The sequence below is a fragment of the Dendrobates tinctorius genome, unplaced genomic scaffold (assembly GCF_039654945.1).
Source record: "Dendrobates tinctorius isolate UK_male_01 unplaced genomic scaffold, ASM3965494v1 ptg000184l, whole genome shotgun sequence".
Classification (NCBI taxonomy): domain Eukaryota; kingdom Metazoa; phylum Chordata; class Amphibia; order Anura; family Dendrobatidae; genus Dendrobates; species Dendrobates tinctorius.
In genome coordinates, this window is record NW_027361851.1 from 1,449,684 (window position 1) to 1,474,545 (window position 24,862).

Genomic DNA, 24,862 nt, shown 5'->3' on the forward strand with positions numbered 1-24,862 from the left:
TCCCCGATCTCATCCTCCGGGTCAGACTCATCCCTGGGCTCATCTCCCAAACTCATCGCTCGAAGTCATCCCCAGTTCAGACTCATCCCCGAGCTCATTCTCTGGGTCAGACTCATCCTCGGGCTCATCTCCCTGACTCATCACCCGAAGTCATCCCCAATCTCATCCTCCGGGTCAGACTCATCCCTGGGCTCATCTCCCAAACTCATCGCTCGAAGTCATCCCCAAGCTCCTCCTCGGGCTCATCTCCCTGACTCATCACCCGAAGTCATCCCCAGTTCAGACTCATTCCCGAGCTCATTCTCTGGAGCTCATTCTCTGGGTCAGACTCATCCTCGGGCTCATCTCCCTGACTCATCACCCGAAGTCATCCCCAGTTCAGACTAATCCTCTGGGTCAGACTCATCCCCGGGCTCATCGCCTGAAGACATCTCATCCCCAGTTCAGACTCATTCCCGATCTCATCCTCCGGGTCAGACTCATCTCCCAGACTCTCCTTACCTGAAGTCATCCCCAGTTCAGGCTCATCCTCCGGGTCAGGCTCATCCCCGGGCTCATTTCCCAGACTCATCCCAGCACTCATCACCCAAAGTCATCGCCAGTTCAGATTCATCCCCGAGCTCATCCTCTGGGTCAGATTCATCCCCGAGCTCATCCTCTGGGTCAGATTCATCCCCGGGCTCATCTTCCAAGGCAGACACATCCCCGGGCTCATCTACTAGACTCATCACATTAAGTCATCCCCAGTTCAGACTCATTCCGAGTCAGACTCATCATCCGAACTCATACCCAGGTAAGATCCGGGTAAGACTCATCTCCGACTCCCAGACTCATCTCCAAGACTTATCTCCGGGATCATCCTCCAAACTCATCCACCATACTGGGACTCATCCCCGGGTCAGACTCATAACTGGACAGCCCAGCTGCAGGCTGCCGCGTGTTGTATGCAGCAAAGCGCACGCTACACTCCCGGAAGTGCCGTTTGCAGAACTCGTTCCTATGGTTACAGACTGGCCCTCTAGAGCGCCCGTAGCTGGAGGTGTGCCGGGACGCTTGGTATGAGACCCGGTGAGTTTGTGAGGAAGTAACGTGGGTACTCCCGAGTTCTCTGCCTTTCGGCTGATTGCAGTGCTAGACGTTGTGTGACTATTAGCAGTGTGGAAGCTGGCGAGGTGAGCACTGCGGCTGTGTAGCTGTGGCAGGAGGCTCGTGTATGTCTCCGGGTCCATGTATGGTCCTGTGTAGGCGGCGTGTGTGAGTGGACTAATCCCGCTGGTGTCCGGGCGACTCCAGCTGTAAATATCTTTATAGAAGACTAGCCTCTGTATCTGAGAGGTTAAGCTGGGGCAGTGGCCACCTCTGACGGCAGAACACTGGGGCCGCACTGACCCTGGATCTGATACTGCTAGTTCTAGTTGTACTGTCAGTGGGTTCCCAGCAGTAAACCTCTGGCTTAGTTGTAGGGTCAGTGGGCTCCCACAATTAGATCTCACATGTGTACTGTCGGTGTGTTCCCTCCAGTAGACCTCTGGCTTATGTGTACTGTCGGTGTGTTCCCACCAGTAGACCTCTGGCTTATGTGTACTGTCGGTGTGTTCCCACCAGTAGACCTCTGGCTTATTTGTACTGTCGGTGTGTTCCCACCAGTAGACCTCTGGCTTATTTGTACTGTCGGTGTGTTCCCACCAGTAGACCTCTGGCTTATTTGTACTGTCGGTGTGTTCCCACCAGTAGACCTCTGGCTTATTTGTACTGTCGGTGTGTTCCCACCAGTAGACCTCTGGCTTATGTGTACTGTCGGTGTGTTCCCACCAGTAGACCTCTGGCTTATGTGTACTGTCGGTGTGTTCCCACCAGTAGACCTCTGGCTTATTTGTACTGTCGGTGTGTTCCCACCAGTAGACCTCTGGCTTATTTGTACTGTCGGTGTGTTCCCACCAGTAGACCTCTGGCTTATGTGTACTGTCGGTGTGTTCCCACCAGTAGACCTCTGGCTTATTTGTACTGTCGGTGTGTTCCCACCAGTAGACCTCTGGCTTATGTGTACTGTCGGTGTGTTCCCACCAGTAGACCTCTGGCTTATGTGTACTGTCGGTGTGTTCCCACCAGTAGACCTCTGGCTTATGTGTACTGTCGGTGTGTTCCCACCAGTAGACCTCTGGCTTATTTGTACTGTCGGTGTGTTCCCACCAGTAGACCTCTGGCTTATTTGTACTGTCGGTGTGTTCCCACCAGTAGACCTCTGGCTTATTTGTACTGTCGGTGTGTTCCCACCAGTAGACCTCTGGCTTATTTGTACTGTCGGTGTGTTCCCACCAGTAGACCTCTGGCTTATTTGTACTGTCGGTGTGTTCCCACCAGTAGACCTCTGGCTTATTTGTACTGTCGGTGTGTTCCCACCAGTAGACCTCTGGCTTATTTGTACTGTCTGTGTGTTCCCACCAGTAGACCTCTGGCTTATGTGTACTGTCGGTGTGTTCCCACCAGTAGACCTCTGGCTTATGTGTACTGTCGGTGTGTTCCCACCAGTAGACCTCTGGCTTATGTGTACTGTCGGTGTGTTCCCACAATTAGATCTGACATTTGTGCTGTCAGTGTGTTCTCACCTGTAGACCTGTGGCTTATTTGTACTGTCAGTGTGTTCTCACCTGTAGACCTGTGGCTTATTTGTACTGTCAGTGTGTTCCCATCGGTAGACCTCTGGCCTAGTTGTAGTGTCAGTGGGCTCCCACAATTAGATCTCTGACATTTGTACTGTCGGTGTGTTCTCACCCGTAGACCTCTGGCTTTTTTGTACTGTCGGTGTGTTCTCACCAGTAGACCTCTGGCTTTTTTGTACTGTCGGTGTGTTCCCACCAGTAGACCTCTGGCTTAAGGGCCCTTTACACATAGCGATATCGCTAAAGCGTCACCGATTTTGTGACGCAGCAGCGATATCACTAGCAATATCGCTACATGTGATACTCACCTCCGACCGGCTCCCCCGCTGGCTATCGCTGATCGTGCGAGATCGGCCTGGTCCATTTCTCCTCGACGGCTTCCTGCTGGCGCCGACGGGCGAGCCATGGACGCAGGCGGAAGACGGTCACCCTCGCTGCGTCTGACAGGTGAGTATGACCGCTGACCGCTGCTGCGATCTGCCTGTTTGGCAGCTCACTAGCGACCATTTAGCGATGCACCTGCGATCCTGACCGGGTCATATCATGGTCGGGATCGCTGGTGCATCGCTAAATGTAACGGGGCCTTTATTTGTACCGTCGGTGTGTTCTCACCAGTAGACCTCTGGCTTATTGGATCTTCAGAGTGGAGTTTGAAGATCGTTTACTACAGAGGTAGTAAACGATCTTCAAAGTCCACTGTTATCTCGTTTTCCTAGGTAGTACATACACTTGTGTACTGCCGGAGATAGAAATGTTTTCATGGGCAAAGGTGTTGTAAACTGCCCTTAATAGCTCCTATTAAACTTGTGCCTGCAGTGTGCATTTTGTCCCTTTAGTTGGACAAAAACCCTTTTTTTTACCTATGTAAGTGAGGCATCCATACTGTGGCCACGGTCTGTGTGCACCATTGTACTTGCTCAAGCAACATGCCGCACACGTCCCCTCAGGGTATGTGCACACGGTGCGGATCGTCCTGCGGATTTTTCTGCTTGCATTTGGCTTAATCTGCAGGTAAAATGACCTGCGTTTTACCTGCGGATTTAGTGCGGATTAGCCTGCGGTTTTCACTTGCGTTTTGACACCTGCGGATTCCTATAATGGAGCAGGTGTAAAACGCTGCGGAATCCGCACAAAGAATTGACATGCTGCGGAAATGAACCCGCAGCGTTTATGCGATTTATTGACATTACAAAGGTGACATCAACCCCACAAACATTACCCCACTTGCCACCGCTACAGAGCGAGGCCAAGTGCCATAATTAGCGCATCTATTAGATGCGCCATTTCTGGGGTCTCTGAGAGCTGATGTTTTTAGCCTGGGGGATGCCAATATACATGGCCCCTTCCCAGGCTATTATTATCAGCTTGCAGCTGTCTACCTATCCTTTGCTGGGTTTTTTCACGCAAATTTTGTGTGTATATGTATGTGTCAGCCAGATACCCTCATTAATAAAATTGTAAAGAGTTAAACAAAACACACACGCGCGCGCGCACACACACACACACACACACACACACACACACACACACACACACACACACACACACACACACACACACACACACACACACACACTTTGCATGACACGCAATATCTGTTTATTTAAAAAAAAAAATTGCGAGAGCTCCCGTGTAATTTTCATAACCAGCAGAGGGAAAGCTGAGGGCTGATGTTAATATTCTGGGAAGGAGCCAATAGCCATAAAGGTTCCCAGGCTATTAATATCATTTCTCAGATGTTTGCTTAGCCTTTACTTGCTAGTTTACAGGGGAAACCCAGAAAAAAATTGACATGGAGGGTCGCCCTTTAAAATCGAACCAGCAAAGGCTAGGCAGACAGCTGTGGGCTGATATTAATAGCCTGGGAAGGGGCCATGTATATTGACCCCCCCCCCACAGGCTAAAAACATCAGTTCTCAGCCACCCCAGAAATGACACATCTTATAGATGCAACAATTCTGGCACTTGGCCTCGCTCTTTCCACTTACCCTGTAGCGGTGGCAAGTGGGGTAATATTTGTGGGGTTGATGTCACCTTTGTCCTGTCAGGTGATATGAAGCCCATGGTTTAGTAATGGAGAGGCATCTATGAGACACCTATCCATTACTAGTCTTATAGTTACATGGTAAATAAAGACAGCAAGAATAAAGTCCTTTATTTGAAATAATTATACAGACTCCTTTTATTGAATCTTAATTTACCGTACTTACTGCAATCGCCCAATCTGATGTAAAGTTGACATGTGGGAAATGGTATTTTGTGTGATATGACTCTGATTTAGGGACATAACAAATACTGTAAAAACTGAAAATTGCAAAATCTTCACCAAATTTCCTTTTATTCACAAATAAACGTGAGTCATACCAAAGAAATTTTACCACTAGCATGAAGTACTATATTTGACAAAATAAAGTCTGAGTCAGTGGGATCCATTGAAGTGTTCCAGTTATGACCTTATAAAGTGACAGTGATCAGAATTGAAAAAATTGGCCTGGTCAGGAAGGTGAAAACAGGCTAGGGGGGATGAAGGGGTTATAGGGGTTGTCTGGTCAAAATCTATAAGTCTCTAGTGACTCTGTGTGTTACGAATCACTGCAGTACATGCACTGTGTGCTGAGGGGATTTGCCAGATTCAGAATCTGGACCAGAGGGTATATGTGAGTTATACGTACCTTCTGCAAGTGGCTGTGGCCTCGGCTCAAAACAAGTGAATGGAGCGAGGCTGCACCCATTAGCAGGTGGTATGTATAACTCGTACATACAGTTAGGTCCATATATATTTGGACAGAGACAACATTTCTCTAATTTTGGTTCTAGACATTACCACAATGAATTTTAAACAAAACAATTCAGATGCAGTTGAAGTTCAGACTTTTGGCTTTCATTTGAGGGTATCCACATTAAAATTGGATGAAGGGTTTAGGAGTTTCAGCTCCTTAACATGTGCCACCCTGTTTTTATTGGGAATCTCTAACCACTTTTTTGCGATATCATATAATGATATCATTCAGTTGTGTGTCACATAAGGATTCTCTTAGTACTTTTGCTTCCCCCTGACCCCGCACCTTTCATGCATAAATACCTTGTTTATATCGGTTCAGATGTTTGTAAACTGCCACGGTCCGCTGGGCGGGGCTTATTCACCTGCTCCCCCCTCCCTGTCTTGCTCTACACAAGAAGAAATGCGTAGAGCAAGACAGGAAGGGGGGGAGCAGGTGAATAAGCCCCGCCCAGCGGACAGCAACAGTTTACATACATCTGAACCGATAACAAGGTATTTATGCATTAAAGGTGCTGGGTCAGGGGGAGGCAAAAGTACTAAGAGAATCCTTATGTGACACACAATTGAATGATATCATTATATGATATCTCAAAAACGGGGTGACAAGATTCCCTTTAAAGGGACCAAAAGTAATTGGACAATTGACTCCAAGGCTATTTCATGGACAGGTGTGGGCAATCCCTTCGTTATGTCATTCTCAAGCAGATAAAAGGCCTGAAGTTGATTTGAGGTGTGGTGCTTGCATTTGGAAGGTTTTGCTGTGAAGGAAACATGCGGTCAAAGGAGCTCTCCATGCAGGTGAAACAAGCCATCCTTAAGCTGCAAAAACAGAAAAAAAACCCATCCAAAAAAATTGCTACAACATTAGGAGTGGCAAAATCTCCAGTTTGGTACATCCTGAGAAAGAAAGAAAGCACTGGTGAACTCATCAATGCAAAAAGACCTGGGCGCCCACGGAAGACAACAGTGGTGGATGATCGCAGAATAATCTCCATGGTGAAGAGAAACCCCCTTCACAACAGCCAACCAAGTGAACAACACTCTCCAGGAGGTAGGTGTATCAATATCCAAATCTACCAAATCTACCATAAAGAGAAGACTGCATGAAAGTAAATACAGAGGGTTCACTGCACGGTGTAAGCCACTCATAAGCATCAAGAATAAAAAGGCTAGACTGGACTTTGCTTAAAAAAATATCTAAAGAAGCCAGCACGGTTCTGGAAGAACATTCTTTGGACAGATGAAACCAAGATCAACCTCTACCAGAATGATGGAAAGAGAAAAGTATGGCGAAGGCGTGGTACAGCTCATGATCCAAAGTATACCACATCTGTAGAACACGGCGGAGGCAGTGTGATGGCTTGGGCATGCATGGCTGCCAGTGGCACTGGGTCACTAGTGTTTATTGATGATGTGACACAGGACAAAAGCAGCCGAATTAATTCTGAGGTATTCAGAGCCATACTGTGTGCTCAGATCCAGCCAAATGCAGCCAAACTGATTGGTCGTCGTTTCATACTACAGATGGACAAAGACCCAAAACATAAAGTCAAAGCAACCCAGGAGTTTATTAAAGCAAAGAAGTGGAATATTCTTGAATGGTCAAGACAGTCACCTGATCTCAACCCAATTGAGCATGCATTTCACTTGTTAAAGAATAAACTTCAGACAGGCCCACAAACAAACAGCAACTGAAAACCACCGCAGTGAAGGCCTGGCAGAGCATCAAAAAGGAGGAAACACAGCGTCTGGTGATGGCCATGAGTTCAAGACTTCAGGCAGTCATTGCCAACAAAGGGTTTTCAACCAAGTACTAGAAATGAACATTTACAATTATTTAATCTGTCCAATTACTTTTGGTCCCCTTAAAGACCGGGTTGCACATGTTAAGGAGCTGAAACTCCTAAACCCTTCATCCAATTTTATTGTGGATACCCTCAAATGAAAGCTGAAAGTCTGAACTTCAACTGCATCTGAATTGTTTTGTTTAAAATTCATTGTGGTAATGTCTAGAACCAAAATTAGAAAAATGTACTCTCTGTCCAAATATATATGGACCTAACTGTACCTCCCGTTCCCCAGTACGAAAGTGAGATGGGGGAAATTCATAAGTCTGCAGTCACACAGAGTGACTGCAGGCTTATTGATTTGACCAGACAACCCATTTACGCTCCATCAGAGTCAATGTGTAAGATATCGGCGAGGGGAGGCAGAGGGCAGAGGCTGGATTTGACCTGTTTTTCAAATGCAGGAGCTGGAGAGGGAAAAAGGAGTGAAGGCTAGACAGCTGGAAATGCTTTGACGAACCAGAAAAACCTTGGAGCTAATTTCCATATAAGTTTAGTAGGGAATTTTACTCAAAATACAGTAGATATTAATTTACTCAGTGTTCACACGACCATATTTTTCTTTACGAGCGCTGTATTTAATTAAAACAGATCTCCCTTTGGGGGTTGTCTAATGAAGATATCCCCTGTCCTTATGCATATCTCCTGTCCTTATCCCCTGTCCTTATCCCCTGTCCTGAGCATATGGACATCAAACCACCCATTTCTATGGGCCACAATGGAGAGCTTATTTTGTCCAAGTTGCCCTTGTTCTATTGCAAATGAGCTGTCTTTATATTAGACTAGCTGAAGAGCTCGGCGTTGCCTGGGCATAGTAACTAACTGTGGTTAGTTATAACAAATTATGATTATATTGCACATAAAAACATTTACATAGTAACATAGTTATTAAGGTTGAAGGGAGACTTTAAGTCCATCTAGTTCAACCCGTGTCCTGTCCTAACCTGCCCTAACATGTTGATCCAGAGGAAGGCAAAAAAAACCCATGTGGCAAACAGTAAGCTTCACATTGGGGAAAACAATTCCTTCCTGACTCTACATACGGCAATTAGACTAGCTCCCTTGATCAACGCAATATTAAGGAAACTAGTGTATATACCCTGTAATATTATACTTTTCAAGAAAGGCATCCAGTCCCTTTTTAAATTTTAGTAGGGAATCACTCATTACACCATCATATGGCAGAGAGTTCCATAGTCTCACTGCTCTTACAGTAAAGAATCCGCGTGTGTCAGTATGCTTAAACCTTCTTTCCTCCAGACGTAGAGGATGCCCCCTTGTCCCCGTCACAGGTCTAAGAGTAAAAAGATCATTAGAAAGGTCTTTGTATTGTCCCTGCATATATTTATACATTGTAATAAGATCACCCCTAAGCCTTCGATTCTCCAAACTAAATAACCCCAAGTGTAATAACCTGTCTTGGTATTGCAGACCCCCCAGTTCTCTAATAACCTTGGTCGCTCTTCTCTGCACCCGCTCCAGTTCAGCTATGTCTTTCTTATACACCGGAGACCAGAACTGTACACTCTATTCTAAGTGTGGTTGCACTAGTGACTTATATAGAGGTAAAATGATGTTCTCCTCATGAGCATCTATGCCTCTTTTAATGCATCCCATTATTTTATTTGCCTAAAATGTGAGTATGTCGTCCACCCATACACCCAGGTCCTTTTCAGTGACAGTTTTGCCTAGTGTTTTACAATTAAGCACATAATTATACATCTTATTCGTTCTACCCAAGTGCATGACCTTACATTTATCCCCATTAAAGCTCATTTGCCATTTATCAGCCCAAGCGTCTAGTTTACATAAATCCTCCTGTAATATAAAATTGTCCTCCTCTGTATTGATTACCCTGCAGAGTTTAGTGTCATCTGCAAATATTGAAATTCTACTCTCTATGCTCCCTACAAGGTCATTAATAAATATGTTAAAAAGAAGCGGGCCCAAAACTGACCCCTGTGGTACCCCACTGCTAACCGTGACCCAGTCCGAGTGTGCTCCGTTAATAACCACCCTTTGTTTCCTATCCCTGAGTCAGCTCTTAACCCACCTACACATATTTTCCCCTATCCCCATTGTTCTCATTTTATGTATCAACCTTTTGTGTGGCACCGTGTCAAAAGCTTTTGAAAAGTCCATGTACACCACATCCACTGCATTCCCTTGGTCCAGACCGGAACTTACCTCTTCATAAAAGCTTATCAGATTAGTCTGACAGGAATGGTCCCTTGTAAACCCATGTTGATATTGGGTCATGAGGTTATTCTTCTCCAGATACTCCAGTATAGTATATCTTAGAAAACCCTTCAGGATTTACCCACAGTTGAGGTTAAACTCACTGGCCTATAATTTCCAAGTTCAGTTTTTGTCCCCTTTTTGAATATTGGCACCACATTTGCTATACGCCAGTCCTGTGGTACAGACCCTGTTATTATGGAATCTTTAAAGATTAAAAATAATGGTCTATCTATGACTGTGCTTAATTCCTGCAGTACTCGGGGGTGTATCCCATCCGGGCCCGGGGATTTGTCAATTTTAGTGATTTTTAGACGCCGCCGTACTTCCTGCTGGGTTAAGCAGGTGACATTTAATGGAGAATTTTAATCCCTGATCATGTTATCCGTCATGGGATTTTCTTGTGTAAATACTGTTGAAAAAAAGTCATTTAGCATATTGGCTTTTTCCTCATCCTCATCCACCATTTCACCCAGACTATTTTTAAGGGGACCAACACTATCATTTTTTAGTTTCTTACTATTTATGTAGTTAAAGAATATTTTGGGATTATTTTTACTTTCTCTGGCAATGAGTCTCTCTGTCTCAATCTTTGCTGTCTTGATTTGCTTTTTACAGAATTTATTTAATCTTCTGTGTTTAGTTAATGCCTCATCACTACCTACTTGCTTTAATTCCCTAACTGCTTTATTTTTATCTCTTATTGCACCCCTTACAGCTCTATTTAGCCATAGTGGTTTCCTCCTATTTCTAGCATGTTTATTCCCATACGGTATATATTGTGCACAGGTCCTATTCAGGATGCTAATAAACGTCTCCCATTTTCTTTGTGTATTTTTATGTCTCAGGATATCGTCCCAGTTAATTGCACTAAGATCATCTCTCATCCGTTGGAAATTTGCCTTCCTGAAGTTTAGTGTCCTTGTAACCCCTCTACTACACATCGTATTAAAGGATACATGAAAACTTATTAATTTGTGATCACTATTACCCAAGTGACCCCCAACCCTTACATTTGATATGCGGTCTGGCCTGTTGGTTAATATTAGGTCTAGCAGTGCCCCCCCCCCCCCCCCTCTTGTTGGGTCCTGAACCAGTTGTGAAAGGTAATTGTCTCTCATAGTTGTCAAAAACCCTTTACCTTTGCTGGAACTGCAGGTTTCGGTTCCCCAATGTATTTCAGGGTAGTTGAAGTCCCCTATAATAATGACTTCTCCTTGAGTCGCTGCTTCATCTATTTTCTTTGAGGATATTCTCTGTTGCTTCCATTATTTTTGGAGACTTATAACAAACCCCTATCAGTAATTTATTATTTTTCCCCCCTCCCCTTATCTCTACCCACAGGAACTCTACATTTTCATTAGATTCATATATATTATCACGAAGCATGGGTTTTAAGGATGATTTTACATATAAACACACGCCTCCCCATCGTTTATTTGTACGGTCATTTCTGAACAGACTATAGCCCTGTAAATTAACCGCCCACTCGTGGCTCTCGTCCAGCCATGTCTCAGATATCCCCACCATGTCATAATTATGTTCCAACAACATTCACTCAAATTCTTCCATTTTGTTGGCGAGGCTTCTGGCATTAGTATACATGCACTTTATGTATCTCTCTGTACCTCTATTCTTTCTTAAATTATTAACTGTTCTAACCCCACCCCCAATTTCATTATTTGTGCCCAGGTCTCTCTCTGCACTGTCTTCCCCTCCTATAAAAGGAATACCCCCCCCCCTTCCCTAGTTTAAACACTCCTGCAACCTTATAGCCATTTTCTACCCCAAACCCCTCCTTCCTACACAAATTCCTGAGCCACTTATTAACCTCCCTAATCTCCCGTTGCCTCTCTGGCGTGGCACGTGGTACAGGAAGTATTTCTGAAAATACCACCTTGGAGGTCCTTGCTTTAAGCTTACAGCCTAATTCCCTGAAATCATCTTTATGGACCTTCCACCTACCTCTAACTTTGTCATTTGTGCCAATGTGCACCATGACAGCTGGATCCTCACCAGCCCCTCCCAGTAATCTGTCAACCCGATCAGCGATGTGTCGGACTCGAGCGCCAGGTAGGCAGCACACCGTTCGACGATCCCTGTCTTTGTGACAGATTGCCCTATCTGTTCCCCTAATAATTGAGTCTCCCACTACCAGAACCTGTCTGACCTGCCCTGCTCTCCTATTTCCCCCCTTACTGGAGCAGACACTCCTCCGGCTTTCAGAGGACATGCCTTGCTGCAGCAGTGCTACTCCTGCACTAACACTCCCCTCATCTGCCAACTTTGCAAACTTATTGGGGTGTGCCAGATCAGGACTAGCCTCCCTGGTGCTCTTCCCTCTACCCCGCCTTCTAACTGTCACCCAGCTAGCTGCTTCATTGTCCTGCAGCTCCAACCTAGCATCCCCCCCTCATCTATCCCATTGAGCGTCTGCTCAGTGAGCAGAAGACTCCTTTCCATATTGTCTATGGATCTCAGTGTTGCCAGCTGCACATTTAGATCCAGTATCTGGGCTTCCAAATGCACAACGTGCTCACATCTTGCACAGCAGTATGCACCCTCGACCGGCTGTTCAAGGATTTCATACATTCGGCAAGACGTGCACTGGATGGCATTGGCAATAGTGGAGCACATCCTAATGGGGATTGCACCAGACAATAAGATAAGCAAAAATAAATAAAAAGTATTAATAAATTGTAACAGCAATTCAGTAATACCTCCCTTGGAAACTCCCTGAATCCAAAATCACTGAATCTCAAGTAAAACGAAAAAAGTGGTTTGGTACCGTGTTAGCCAGTAGAAAAAAATATATAAAGTGCTCTCAGTGAGAGAAACAAAATAGGAATCTTGTGGGTATGATACCTTTTAATGGCTAACAAATAATAGTGAATGTTGTTACAAAGCAAGCTTTCGGGACTGCTTATGTCCATAAGCAGTCCCGAAAGCTTGCTTTGTAACAACATTCGCTATTATTTGTTAGCCATTAAAAGGTATCATACCCACAAGATTCCTATTTTGTTTCTCTCACTGAGAGCACTTTATATATTTGAATCTCAAGTCACACACTTACCACAGTTCGCACTTGCGCTTAGGTCACACTCAGCTCGTTCACACTCGCTCAGGCAGAAGATTTAAAAGATTTTTTTATCGTTCGTCCATGACAGCACCACCTGAGAGAGGGGATCCGCCCTTCAGGAACAGGAAACCTACAGATACAAAAGGGCGGCACCTCTCCCACGCATCAGTTGGTTTCCTGTTCCTAGAGGACGGGACTTCCTTCAGATCATCCATCATGGAGGCGCCGAGGGATTCCCAGGCCGGCTGACCGACCCAGGTAGCGAGGGGGTCTCCTACCTCGGTCAAGCTCGGGCCCCTGGAAGCGCCACGGTGGGGCCGGGCAGGTCTCCACGACGGTGGTGAGAGCAGGTGGGAGCCAGGGGTCCGGTGGACAGCCGCCTCCATATTGCCGCACCAGGTATGTATGACCTGGGCCCCTCCTGGTGCGCTCTCCCCGTGGCCGCTCTCTCTCTCTTCTGGCGTGGCGCCTGGGCGGCGCGCGCGGGGGCTGTAGCCTGGCCTGAGCCGGGGGGGCGCCGTGACTGCTCCTTCTGCGCGTCCCCCGCAGGCCTCAGATGGGCGGCGGAAGTGACGCGGCGGAGGGGGCGGTGCCGGGGACGCCGAAACCGGAAGTTGGGTGCCGGCCAGCTTCCGGCGCGTGCCGCGTGTGTGCGGCAGTCCTGGGCGGCGCGCGGTGGCCGGGGGAGGACCGGAGCTGGCGGGGGGGAGGGTCGCCGGGGGGGTCCCGGGTGGGGGGTGCGCGCGAGAACCCTGCTGACCCCGGCAAGGAGGCCTTAAAAGGCAGGAGGTGACGCTGCTGGGGTGCTTCTGAAGGCCAGCGATGGATACGACAGAAGCCCCCTTAGAGCAGCTGGACGAGGTGCAGGAGCACCCACAGAAACAGGCCACAGAGAAGCCGCATGCGAGTGGCCAGCAGAAAAAACAGAAACGGACGGGCGAACAAAGCCACAGAAGTTCCTCCAGGCTAAAGGATCCTCCTGCCTCCTTCCGTGATCCGGTACCTGCCTCATCTGCATGGGTAAGAGATCTCCGTGAATGTACCCTGATGCAGTGTTCCCTTATGTTTTGTTCGCAGGGGAGGAAAGCTACGGGAAAACAGAAGCACAGGGAATGTGCCCTCTGTAGTTGCCCCTTGCCGGACGGCCACCCTAAAAAGTTGTGTCAGCCATGCGTGAGACAAATGGTAGCGGAAGAAACGCCGGACTTCACCGCAAGCCTGAGGGACATAATCAGGACAGAGATAAAGGCCCTGTCTAAAAAGGATTCCTCTAGGGGAAGAGAATGTAGTTTCTCAGGTTCAGAGTCCTCGACCGCCATAAGGATCGATGACTTTTCAGATTCCCCGGCCTCCACTTCATCATCTTCAGAGGAAGACTCGAGTCGATTCTGCTTCCCCTTAGACCAGATGGATAAGCTAGTTAAAGCAATAAGGTCCACCATGGGGGTAGCAGATACAAAACCGGAACTTTCAGCTCAGGACGTGATGTTCGGGGGTCTAGATCCCAGGAAGCGGAAGGCCTTTCCATTAAATGATAAAGTTCAGAGCCTAATAGATAGGGAATGGAGGAGACCTGAAAAAAGAAGCTCCTTACCTCCGGCCTTCAAACGGAGGTACCCGTTTGACGACCCAGTGGTAAACAGATGGGATAAAGCCCCTAAACTGGACGCGGCAGTAGCCAAAGCCTCCAAAAAATCCTCTATTCCCTTCGACGACATGGCCTCCTTAAAAGACCCGTTAGATAAGAAAGCAGACTCCTTTTTGAAGGGAACTTGGGAGATGTCAGCAGGTGCTCTAAGACCAGCGATAGCTGCCACATGTACGGCCAGATCCATGATGGTCTGGCTAGACCAATTGGATTCCCAACTAAAGGACGGAGTGTCAAGAGCTTCTATCAGGAAAACGCTGACAATCATCCAAAGTGCGGCAGCTTTTTTGGCGGATGCTTCAGCGGACTCTGCGAGGATGGCAGCCAGAACTGCGAGTTTATCTAACGCAGCTCGAAGGGCCCTTTGGTTAAAATGCTGGCCGGGAGATATCCAGTCCATATCACGGCTCTGCTCCATTCCATGTGAGGGCGAATATCTGTTTGGCCCAGTCTTGGATGAACTCTTAGAGAAAGCCGGGGATGATAAAAAGAAGTTCCCCAGTCTACCGAATCCTTCCTACAGACGTCCCTTTACCAGGAAAGGCTATTTCCGTAGAAGGCCGTCCAGAGATCAGGGCAGATGGGAGGACAGAAGAAGGAGAGGTACAGGCTTCATGTTCGGAGGAGGGGGGCGTCAAGAAGGTCCAGCACGTGACACTAAAAAACCTCCCCAATGACTAGTTGCCCCGGTAGGGGGGAGACTAGCTGCCTTCTACCCAGCCTGGTCCTTGATTTCCAATAGTAAATGGATACTGGGGGTGATAGCTGCGGGTCTACGCCTAGAATTCGCCCGGGTTCCCCAAGATCGATTTAAGGTCACCCCTCTCAGGTCTTCCACACCAGAACAAGCTGCCCTGGAGGCCGAGGTGCATGATCTCTGCCGTAAGAGGGTCCTGACGGTGGTCCCAGAGGGAGAAACGGGGAAAGGGTTTTACTCCCCCCTGTTCCTGGTCCGCAAACCAGACGGGTCCTTCAGAACTATAATAAACCTTAAATCCCTCAACAAATTCCTGATCATACGGCCGTTTAAGATGGAGACAATTAAATCAACAATAAAATTACTGTTTCTAAACTGTTTTATGGTGGTCTTAGATTTAAAAGACACTTACTACCATATTCCCATTCATGCAGCCCATCAGCGGTTTCTCAGAGTGGCGGTTCAGCTAGATGGGTCAGTCCAACATTTTCAATATGCGGCCCTCCCCTTTGGGGTGGCAGTCGCTCCCCGTGTGTTTACCAAAGTTGTAGCGGAAGTTATGGCCCATCTACGTGAATCGGACATTCTTGTGATCCCCTACATAGATGACTTCCTGATCGTAGGGAAAACAGCAAAACATTGTCTGGAACAACTACAAAGGGCAATGTCTGCCCTAGAGGGGTTAGGATGGCTGCTTAACATTAAAAAGTCTCGGTTACAGCCGGTGAGAGTCCAACAGTTCTTGGGCCTGATCCTAGACTCTGAGAAACAGGAATGCCGTCTGCCCCCTGAGAAGCCTGTTCGCCTACACTATCAGGTCCTGAACGCTTGCAATAACCCTACCATGTCCCTCAGGAAAGCCATGTCCCTTCTGGGTTCCCTCTCGTCCTGTATCCCGGCAGTCCAGTGGGCACAGTTTCATACAAGAAAACTACAGGGCGAGGTTTTAAGGCATCAGAGAGTCCTTGGGGGTTACTTGGAGGGTCAGCTAACCTTGTCCCGAAACACAATGGAGTCCCTAGAGTGGTGGCTAGTCAAAGATAATTTATCCAAAGGGGTCCCCTGGGAGTATGACATATCCCGCATAATCACCACGGATGCTAGCCCTTCCGGGTGGGGGGCCCATATGGGTGAGATTCTGGTACAGGGCCTATGGGAGCATCATCAGATAGAAATGTCATCTCATCTGAAAGAGTTGACAGCGGTAGAGCAGGCCGCTAAGGAGCTACTTGTGTATCTACAGGGCCATCATGTGCGAGTGTTCTCCGACAATCAGGTCACCGTGGCTTATATCAACCACCAAGGCGGGACTCGTTCCAAACCCCTGATGAATGTGGCAGAACGGTTGTTACGGCTAGCAGAGCAGCATTTTCAATCTTTAACAGCTCTACATATAAAAGGGAAGGAAAATATCACAGCAGATTTCCTAAGCCGCAATCCACTAAAACAAGGAGAATGGTCCCTAAGCACCTCGATCTTCGACCTGATTGTACAAAGATGGGGACAACCAGAGGTAGACCTCTTCGCTACCAGGGAAAACAGAAAATTAAAACAATTTTGCTCCCTAAATCCCAGAGAGAACCCCCTGGCGGTAGATGCCTTTCTGATAAAGTGGGACTTCGGGCTAGCATACGCCTTCCCTCCCCTATCGCTACTACCCCTGGTGATGAAGAAAATCAGGAGAGACAAAGCAAGGGTGATAGTTATCGCTCCATTTTGACCCAGGAGGGCTTGGTTTTCTTGCCTCAGGACCATGTCAGTGTCCGACCCTTGGGTCCTTCCGGACATCCCGGATCTCCTATCCCAGGGCCCAGTGTTCCATCCTCAGGTGGCTGGCCTACATCTGACGGCGTGGAGTTTGAACGGACACTACTGAGAGAAAAAGGCTTCTCCCCAGACCTGATTAGCACCCTACTTAAAAGTAGAAAAGTCATCACCACCAAAATTTATGTCAGAATTTGGAAAAAATTCCTGCAGAACTCTGGAGTGGTTGCTGGCGCTTCAGTACCTGTAAACCAAATCTTAGAGTTTCTTCAGAAAGGTCTGGATATGGGGCTCTCCACTAGTACCCTTAAAGTACAAGTATCAGCCTTGGGGGCCCTCTTTAGCTGCAACATCGCGGGTAATTACTGGATCAGTAGATTCATTAAGGCAGCAGGCAGATCCAGGCCAATAGCGAAGGATAGATTCATGCCGTGGGACTTGAACCTAGTCCTCACGGCTATGACAGAAGCCCCATTCGAACCTATCTCATTAGCTTCCATAAAAAACCTGTCCCTCAAAGTAGCCTTCCTGGTAGCTCTAACCTCAGCTCGTAGGGTAAGCGACATCCAGGCATTATCTAGACGTCCTCCTTATATACAGTTCAAGGACGATAGGGTAATACTCAGACCTGATCCGGCATATTTACCTAAGGTAGTTTCCAGCTTTCATAGGACACAGGAGATAGTCCTTCCATCTTTCCTCCCTAATCCAGCTAATGAGAAGGAAGAGAAGCTTCACACCTTGGATGTTAGGAAATGCCTCATAGAATATCTGGCAGTTACCGATCCCTGGAAAAAAGATAATGCTCTGTTTGTCTCTCATCATGGCCATAGGAAAGGTTGTAGAGCGTCAAAAAGTACACTAGCCAGGTGGGTTAGAGAAGCGATCTCAATAGCATACACCTCAAAAGGCAGGTCGCCACCCCGGAAGCTGAGGGCGCATTCCACCAGAGCCATGGCGACCTCGTGGGCCGAAAGGTCAGAAGTGTCCATTGACCAGATATGTAAGGCGGCTACTTGGTCCTCTCCGAGCACCTTTTATAGTCATTATAGGCTAGACTTGGGTGCTTCCACAGACCTCTCTTTTGGTATAAGGGTACTGCAGGCTGTAGTCCCTCCCTAAATAGTTTTACTCTCTGTAATTCTCTCAGGTGGTGCTGTCATGGACGACCGATAAAGTCTTAGTTACTCACCGGTTAACGGTGTTTTTCGGAGTCCATGACAGCACCCGTATATTCCCTCCCTTTAGTTTAAATTAGGGTGTGCACTTCTTCCTCTTGTATGTACACTGGTAAAGAATAGTTGTGTAAAGTACTGTATATAATTTTGCTATTAACCATTGTGGTCCTCTTGTGCTCTGTAATCCAACTGATGCTTGGGAGAGGTGCCGCCCTTTTGTATCTGTAGGTTTCCTGTTCCTGAAGGGCGGATCCCCTCTCTGAGGTGGTGTTGTCATGGACTCCGAAAAACACCGTTAACCGGTGAGTAACTAAGACTTTTTTTTCCCCCTTTTACCAGTACACCATATGATTTCACATCATATATTCAACATTACAGATTTGCAATACAAATTAACTAAACGATTATCCAAGCATTGATAGTATTTTATTTTCAACTCATGAAAGATTTTTGGTTTTTCCTTTCGGTGCAAAGATGAACAGATTTTTGGCAGTTCCAACTCTTGAACAGACTACGTAAAGTTGACCATGAGAAAAGCATGGAGATTGCAAATCCTGTGTGATACTGACTGCTGAGCTGTGTGTCTAATCCTATCCTGTGTGATACTGACTGCTGAGCCATGTGTCTAATCCTCTCCTGTGTGATACAGACTGCTGAGCTGTGTATCTAATCCTATTCTGCTATCCTGTGTGATACTGACTGCTCAGCCGTGTATCTAATCCTATCCTGTGTGGTACTGACTGCTGAGCTGTGTATCTAATCCTATCCTGTGTGATACTGACTGCTGAGCCATGTGTCTAATCCTCTCCTGTGTGATACTTACTGCTGAGCTGTGTATCTAATCCTATTCTGCTATCCTGTGTGATACTGACTGCTGAGCCATGTGTTAGGCTGCAGATGACGGTAGCAAGAGTGGACCCTCTGGACCGTGACGCCGAACCCTCCCCGAGCAAGCGCACCAAGTGGACCGACCCCTATACAGGGACCGTTAGGGAACAGACTCGGGGAGTTCAAGCGCCACGGCAGCCAGGACCAGGGGTCGGCTCAGGAGGGTGAGCACATGATGAGGAGCAGTGGAAGATCCGGAGAGGAAACAGGATGACCTGGGTCCAGAGGCCGGAGGGAGGTGCAGAAGGACGGAGGCGGATGGCGGGAACCAGGAAGAGGCAAACTGAAAAGGGAAGGAGACACAGAGGGTTACCAGGAGGCACAGGCGGGAGAAACAGGGATAAACAGGAGGAAGAGGCGACGACTCAAGGGGTTACCAGAGAGCGAGCTGCAAACAAGCAGCTAGTAGCAGCGAGCGCGGCCTAGACAACAGAGAGAATTCAAAAGTCAGGCGCCTCCACTAAGGGAGGGCGGCCTGAAATACCTGGTGGTGGCCTCTGATAGGTCAGGAGGCTGGTCCGGGTCAGGTCACGCAGGGTAGGCGGCTGACAGCAGAGGCGCGTGGTCTAACCCTCCGGCGCGTGCGCAGAGGCACAGTGCGCATGGCCGAAGGGAAGTGGAGGAGTGCGTCGGGACGCCGGCTGCCGGAAAGCAGACTTAATAGCTTAAGGAGGAGACTTAATAGCTGTCTACAAATATCTAAAGGGCTGTCACATTGTAGAAGGATCAACTTTATTCTCATTTGCACAAGGAAAGACTAGAAGCAATGGGATGAAACTGAATGGGAGGAGACACAGATTAGATATTAGAAAAAACTTTTTGACAGAGTGATCAATGAGTGGAACAGGCTGCCACGAGAAGTGGTGAGTTCTCCTTCAATGGAAGTCTTCAAACAGAGGCTGGACAGACATCTGACTGGGATGATTTAGCGAATCCTGCTTTGAGCAGGGGGTTGGACCAGATGGCCCATGAGGTCCCTTCCAACTCTACGATTCTATGTTTCTATGATTCTATGAAAGCGAGAGAAGCGGGAGCGCGCGTCCAGGCTGTGTCAGAGGAGGGAGTCGGACCGGGAGCGGAGGCGGTGAGTATGGCAGCGGGAGCGGGGACAGTGGAACGGGGAGCGGTGCCGACAGTACCCCCTCTCTTACACTCCCCTCCCCCGCGTCAGGCTAAAAATCTCTTAAGAATGCGTGGAGCATTGATGTTCCCCTGCGGCTCCCAAGATCTCTCCTCGGGACCAAAACCCTTCCAATCGACCAGAAAAAAGGTTTTACCCCTAACCCTTTTCGAGGCCAGAATGTCTTTTACTTCAAAGACATCATCAGACGTGACAGGAAGAGGAGAGGGGTTCGGGGTCGGGTGGAACCGATTCAAGACAACTGGCTTAAGGAGAGAGACGTGGAAGGAGTTGGGGACCCGAAGCGACGCAGGCAACTCCAGTTTGTAGGATACGTTGTTAAGGCGTTTGAGAATCTTGAAAGGCCCAATGTAGCGCGGTCCCAGCTTGTAATAAGGGAGCTTTAGCCTAATGTACTTGGCTGAAAGACTAACTTGTTGACCCGGGAGGTAAGTTGGGGCATCCAAGTGTCTTTTGTCAGCGTGCCTCTTCATGCGCTCCCCAGACTTTCTGAGAGCTTCCTTAGTCTCGGACCAGATCCTAGAGAACTCTTGTGTCAGGGAATCGGCTGCAGGCACACCGGAGGAAGCGGATATAGGTAGAGGGACACCGGGTGCATGCCAAAGATCACGAAGAACGGAGACTTGGCTGATGACTCGCTGGGATGATTATTGTAGGAGAATTCTGCCCAGGGGAGCAGATGGACCCAGTTATCTTGATGAGCGTTGGAGAACTGCCGTAAGTAGGACGCTAGCACCTGATTAACGCGTTCTACTTGACCATTGGACTGGGGGTGGTACGCGGATGAAAAGTCCAATCTTACCTCCAGAAGTTTACACAAGGCCCTCCAAAATCGAGAGGTGAACTGTACACCTCGATCAGAAACGATATGCTGCGGAAAGCCGTGGAGGCGGAAGATGTGCTGGATAAAAATCTTTGCCAACTCTGGAGTGGAGGGCAGTGCTGGAAGAGGAATAAAATGGCCCATCTTGGAGAAGCAGTCGACCGCTACCAGGATAGTCGTAGATCCGGAAGAGTTAGGCAGATCTGTGATGAAACCAAAGCTATATGTTGCCAAGGAACCAAGGGAATCGGGAGAGGAAGCAGAAGGCCGGAGGGTGGCCGCCTAGGGATCTTGACCTTGGCGCAAGAGGGACAGGAGGCCGTGAAGTCCGTCACAGCCTGGCGGAGTGAGGGCCACCAATAAAAACGAGCGATGAGCTCCAACGTCTTTTTGACTCCGACATGTCCAGAAACTTTAGAGGAATGTCCCCAATGCAGTACCTTTTTTCTTTCAGAGTCAGGAACGTAGGTCTTGCCAGGAGGAGGAGTAATCAATCTCACAGGGGCCACTGTGATGATCTTAGCTGGATCGATAACGTGAGTTGGTTCCTCCACCAGACCAGGAGACTGCAGAGACCGGGACAATGCATCCGCCTTGGCGTTCTTTGGCCCGGGACGGAAACGCAATTCAAAATCGAACCGTCCAAAGAAGAGAGACCATCTGGCCTGCCGAGGGTTAAGTCTCTGGGCTGACTGGAGATATGCAAGGTTTTTGTGGTCGGTAAAGATGATAAACGGATGGACCGACCCTCTCAAGAAGGTAGCGCCACTCTTCCAGTGCCAATTTTATGGCCAGCAGCTCGTGATCCCCGATGGCGTAGTTACATTCTGTCAGCGAGAAGGCCTTTGAAAAGAACCCGCAGGTAATCAGTCGGCCGGACGGGGACTTCTGAGAGAGCACTGCACCCGCTCCGGTGGAAGAGGCATCTACCTCCAGGATGAATGGCTTGTTAGCCTCGGGTCGATGTAGGACAGGTGCAGTCGCGAAGGCTTGTTTTAAACAGGAAAAGGCCTCTTCAGCCTCCGGAGGCCAGGACGAGGAGTTGACGCCCTTGCGAGTGAGACTGGAAATGGGTTTGATGACGGATGAAAAATGTGGCACAAATTGACGATAATAGTTGGCGAAGCCGAGGAACCTTTGAATCGCCTTGACCCCCACTGGGCGGGGCCATTGAAGAATAGCCGACAGTTTTTCAGGATCCATCTCCAGCCCAGAATCCGAAACAATGTAGCCCAAGAAGGGCAAGGAAGACTGCTCAAAGAGACACTTCTCAAGCTTCGTGTAGAGGCGATTCTCCCGCAGACGTTGTAGAACCAGACTAACACTCCTCCTATGGGATGCCAGATCCGGGGAAAAAATAAGGATGTCGTCCAGATACACCACCACGCAGGAGTATAACAGGTCTCGGAAGATATCATTGACGAACTCCTGAAAGACCGCTGGAGCGTTGCAGAGACCAAAGGGCATAACCAGGTATTCGTAATGCCCGTCCCGGGTGTTAAAGGCGGTCTTCCATTCGTCACCAGGGCGAATGCGGATGAGGTTGTAAGCTCCGCGTAGATCCAACTTCGAGAAGATGCGGGCTCCCCGCAGCCGGTCAAAGAGTTCTGGGATGAGAGGCAAAGGATACTTATTCTTTACAGTAATGTCGCTCAGACCCCGGAAATCCATGCAAGGACGGAGGGAACCATCTTTCTTCTTCACAAAGAAAACCCGGCTCCGGCTGGGGAGGAAGACTTCCGTATGAAACCTCTGGCTAAATTCTCACGAATATACTCAGACATGGCCGTAGTCTCTGCTGGAGACAAGGGATAAATTCTCCCTCGGGGCGGGGTGGTCCCGGGCCGCAGGTCAATAGGGCAGCCATACGGGCGATGCGGGGGAAGAACCTCTGCTTCTTTCTTATCGAACACGTCAGAGAACGCCCAGTATGCAAATGGTAGGGCCTCAGGGCCCGAGGAGGCTGGAGGGGGATTGGCCGGGCGGACAGGCCCCAGGCACCTCTCTTGGCAAGGATGACCCCAGCAGAGGACCTCACTGGAGCGCCAATCCAAGACAGGTTCATGTGTCCTAAGCCATGGAAGACCAAGCAGCAGAGCATGGGAAAGGTTGGGAAGAACGTAGAAAGTGATCCACTCCCGGTGCAAGGCCCCCGATTTGCAGACACACCTCCTCCGTAACCATGGACACGGATTCTTGTAGGGGTCTTCCATCTACTGAGGCGATGACACGTGGCGTCTTCAGGGAAATCATGGGAATCCAGTACTTCTTCACCTCCTTCAACCTAATGAAGTTCCCTGCCGCCCCCGAGTCCACATAGGCCTCCTCCGAACCACGTCTCTGACCAAAAACCAGCTGAACCGAAAGGGTAAGGGGATGAGAGGAGTGAGACACACCTAGGTCGGCCTCTCTTACCTGCCCTAGGTGGAGGAGTTGCCCAACCTCTCAGGACAGGAGCGTAGGAAGTGAGATGCGCTGCCACAATACAGACACAAACCCTCCATCAGTCTCTCCTTACGGCGCTGTTCTGCCAACTTGACCTGATCCACCTGCATCGGCTCTGGCGCCAGACTGGAGGGCGCCCCAGGGGGACGTGGACTGGACGGCCTGTGAAAAGAAGCAGATGGTCGAAGCGGTCTCCTATCTCTAGCAGTCTCCCGAGCTCGCTCCTGGAACCGGAGGTCAATTCGTGTGGCCAAAGAAATTAGATCCTCCAAGGAGGTCGGGGTATCTCGCCCTGCTAGTTCGTCTTTAATCTTGCCAGAGAGACCACGCCAGAAGGCCCCAACCAAAGCCTCATTATCCCACCCCACCTCAGAGGCCAAGGTACGGAACCGGATGGCGTATTGTCCGACCGTAAGAGTACCCTGGGTGAGGCAAAAAAAGAGACTCCGTGGCGGAAGCCAACCGTCCGGGCTCGTCAAAGACTTTACGGAAAGTGTCTGTGAAGGTCTGGAGGCTGGAGACTACGGGATCATCCTGCTCCCACAGGGGATTCACCCAGAAGAGTGCCTTTCCCTCCAAATGGGAGACAATGAAGGCGACCTTGGCCCGGTCAGTGGGATACTGTTGGGGCAGGAGTTCGAAGTGCAACCTGCACTGATTTAGGAAGCCTCTGCACAACTTTGTATCGCCGCCATACCGAGGCGGTCTACCAAGCCTGGGAGGCGGGGAAGGTACGGGATCAGAGCTGCGGGACGAATCGCGCCCGGCAGCCGACTGAAGGGAAAGCAGCCGATCGTCGACCGAAGCCATATAGGAGAGAATATGGGACTGGGTGTCCCGTTGTTGAACCAGCTCCTGCTGGAGGCTGGCCAGTTGGGAGGCGTTACCAGGGTCAGCGGCCTGCAAGGCCGACAAGCGGGAATCCATGGTCTTCATGAAAGACATAATACAGGTCTGGTTTTCCCTTAGGAAAACCAACTCCTTTTGGGCAGCGGCCCCGGCGGGGTCCATGGCCTGACTATACTGTTACGCTGCGGATGATGGTAGCAAGAGTGGACCCTCTGGACCGTGACACCGAACCCTCCCCTAGCGAGCGCACCAAGTGGACCGACCCCTATACAGGGACCGTTAGGGAACAGACTCGGGGAGTTCAAGCGCCACGGCAGCCAGGACCAGGGGTCGGCTCAGGAGGGTGAGCAGATGATGAGGTGCAGTGGAAGATTCGGAGAGTAAACAGGATGACCTGGGTCCAGAGGCGGAGGGAGGTGCAGAAGGACGGAGGCGGATGGCGGGAACCAGGAAGAGGCAAACTGAAAAGGGAAGGAGACAGAGGGTTACCAGGAGGCACAGGCAGGAGAAACAGGGATAAACAGGAAGAAGAGGCGAAGACTCAAGGGGTAACCAGAGAGCGAGCTGCGAGCTGCAAGCAAGCAGCTAGTAGCAGCGAGCGCGGCCTAGACACCAGAGAGAGAACTCAATAGTCAGGCACCTCCGCTAAGGGAGGGCGGCCTGAAATACCTGGTGGTGGCCTCTGATAGGTCAGGAGGCTGGTCCGGGTCAGGTCACGCAGTGCAGGCGGCTGACGGCAGAGGCGCGTGGCCTAACCCTCCGGCTCGTGCGCAGAGGCACAGTGCGCGCGGCCGAGGGAAGTGGAGGAGTGCGTCGGGACGCC

At 49.1% G+C, this 24,862-nt stretch overlaps 1 protein-coding gene across 3 annotated transcripts in view; it reads left to right on the top strand.

Moving 5' to 3' along the window:
- Positions 1-911: 911 nt before the first annotated feature.
- The window catches only part of LOC141055108 (erlin-1), a 123,555-nt gene continuing 99,604 nt past the window's right edge, over positions 912-24,862 (top strand). Inside the window, exon 1 of one of the 3 annotated variants that reach the window (XM_073552066.1) lies at positions 912-1,068. Coding sequence is in view for 1 of the 3 variants with exons in the window: in XM_073552064.1 (XP_073408165.1) it covers positions 24,228-24,382 (155 nt within the window). In the remaining 2 variants the exon portion in view is untranslated. Of the gene's footprint in view, positions 1,173-24,077; positions 24,383-24,862 lie in introns of those variants that run through there. The other 2 variants (XM_073552065.1, XM_073552064.1) reach the window with 2 other exon arrangements.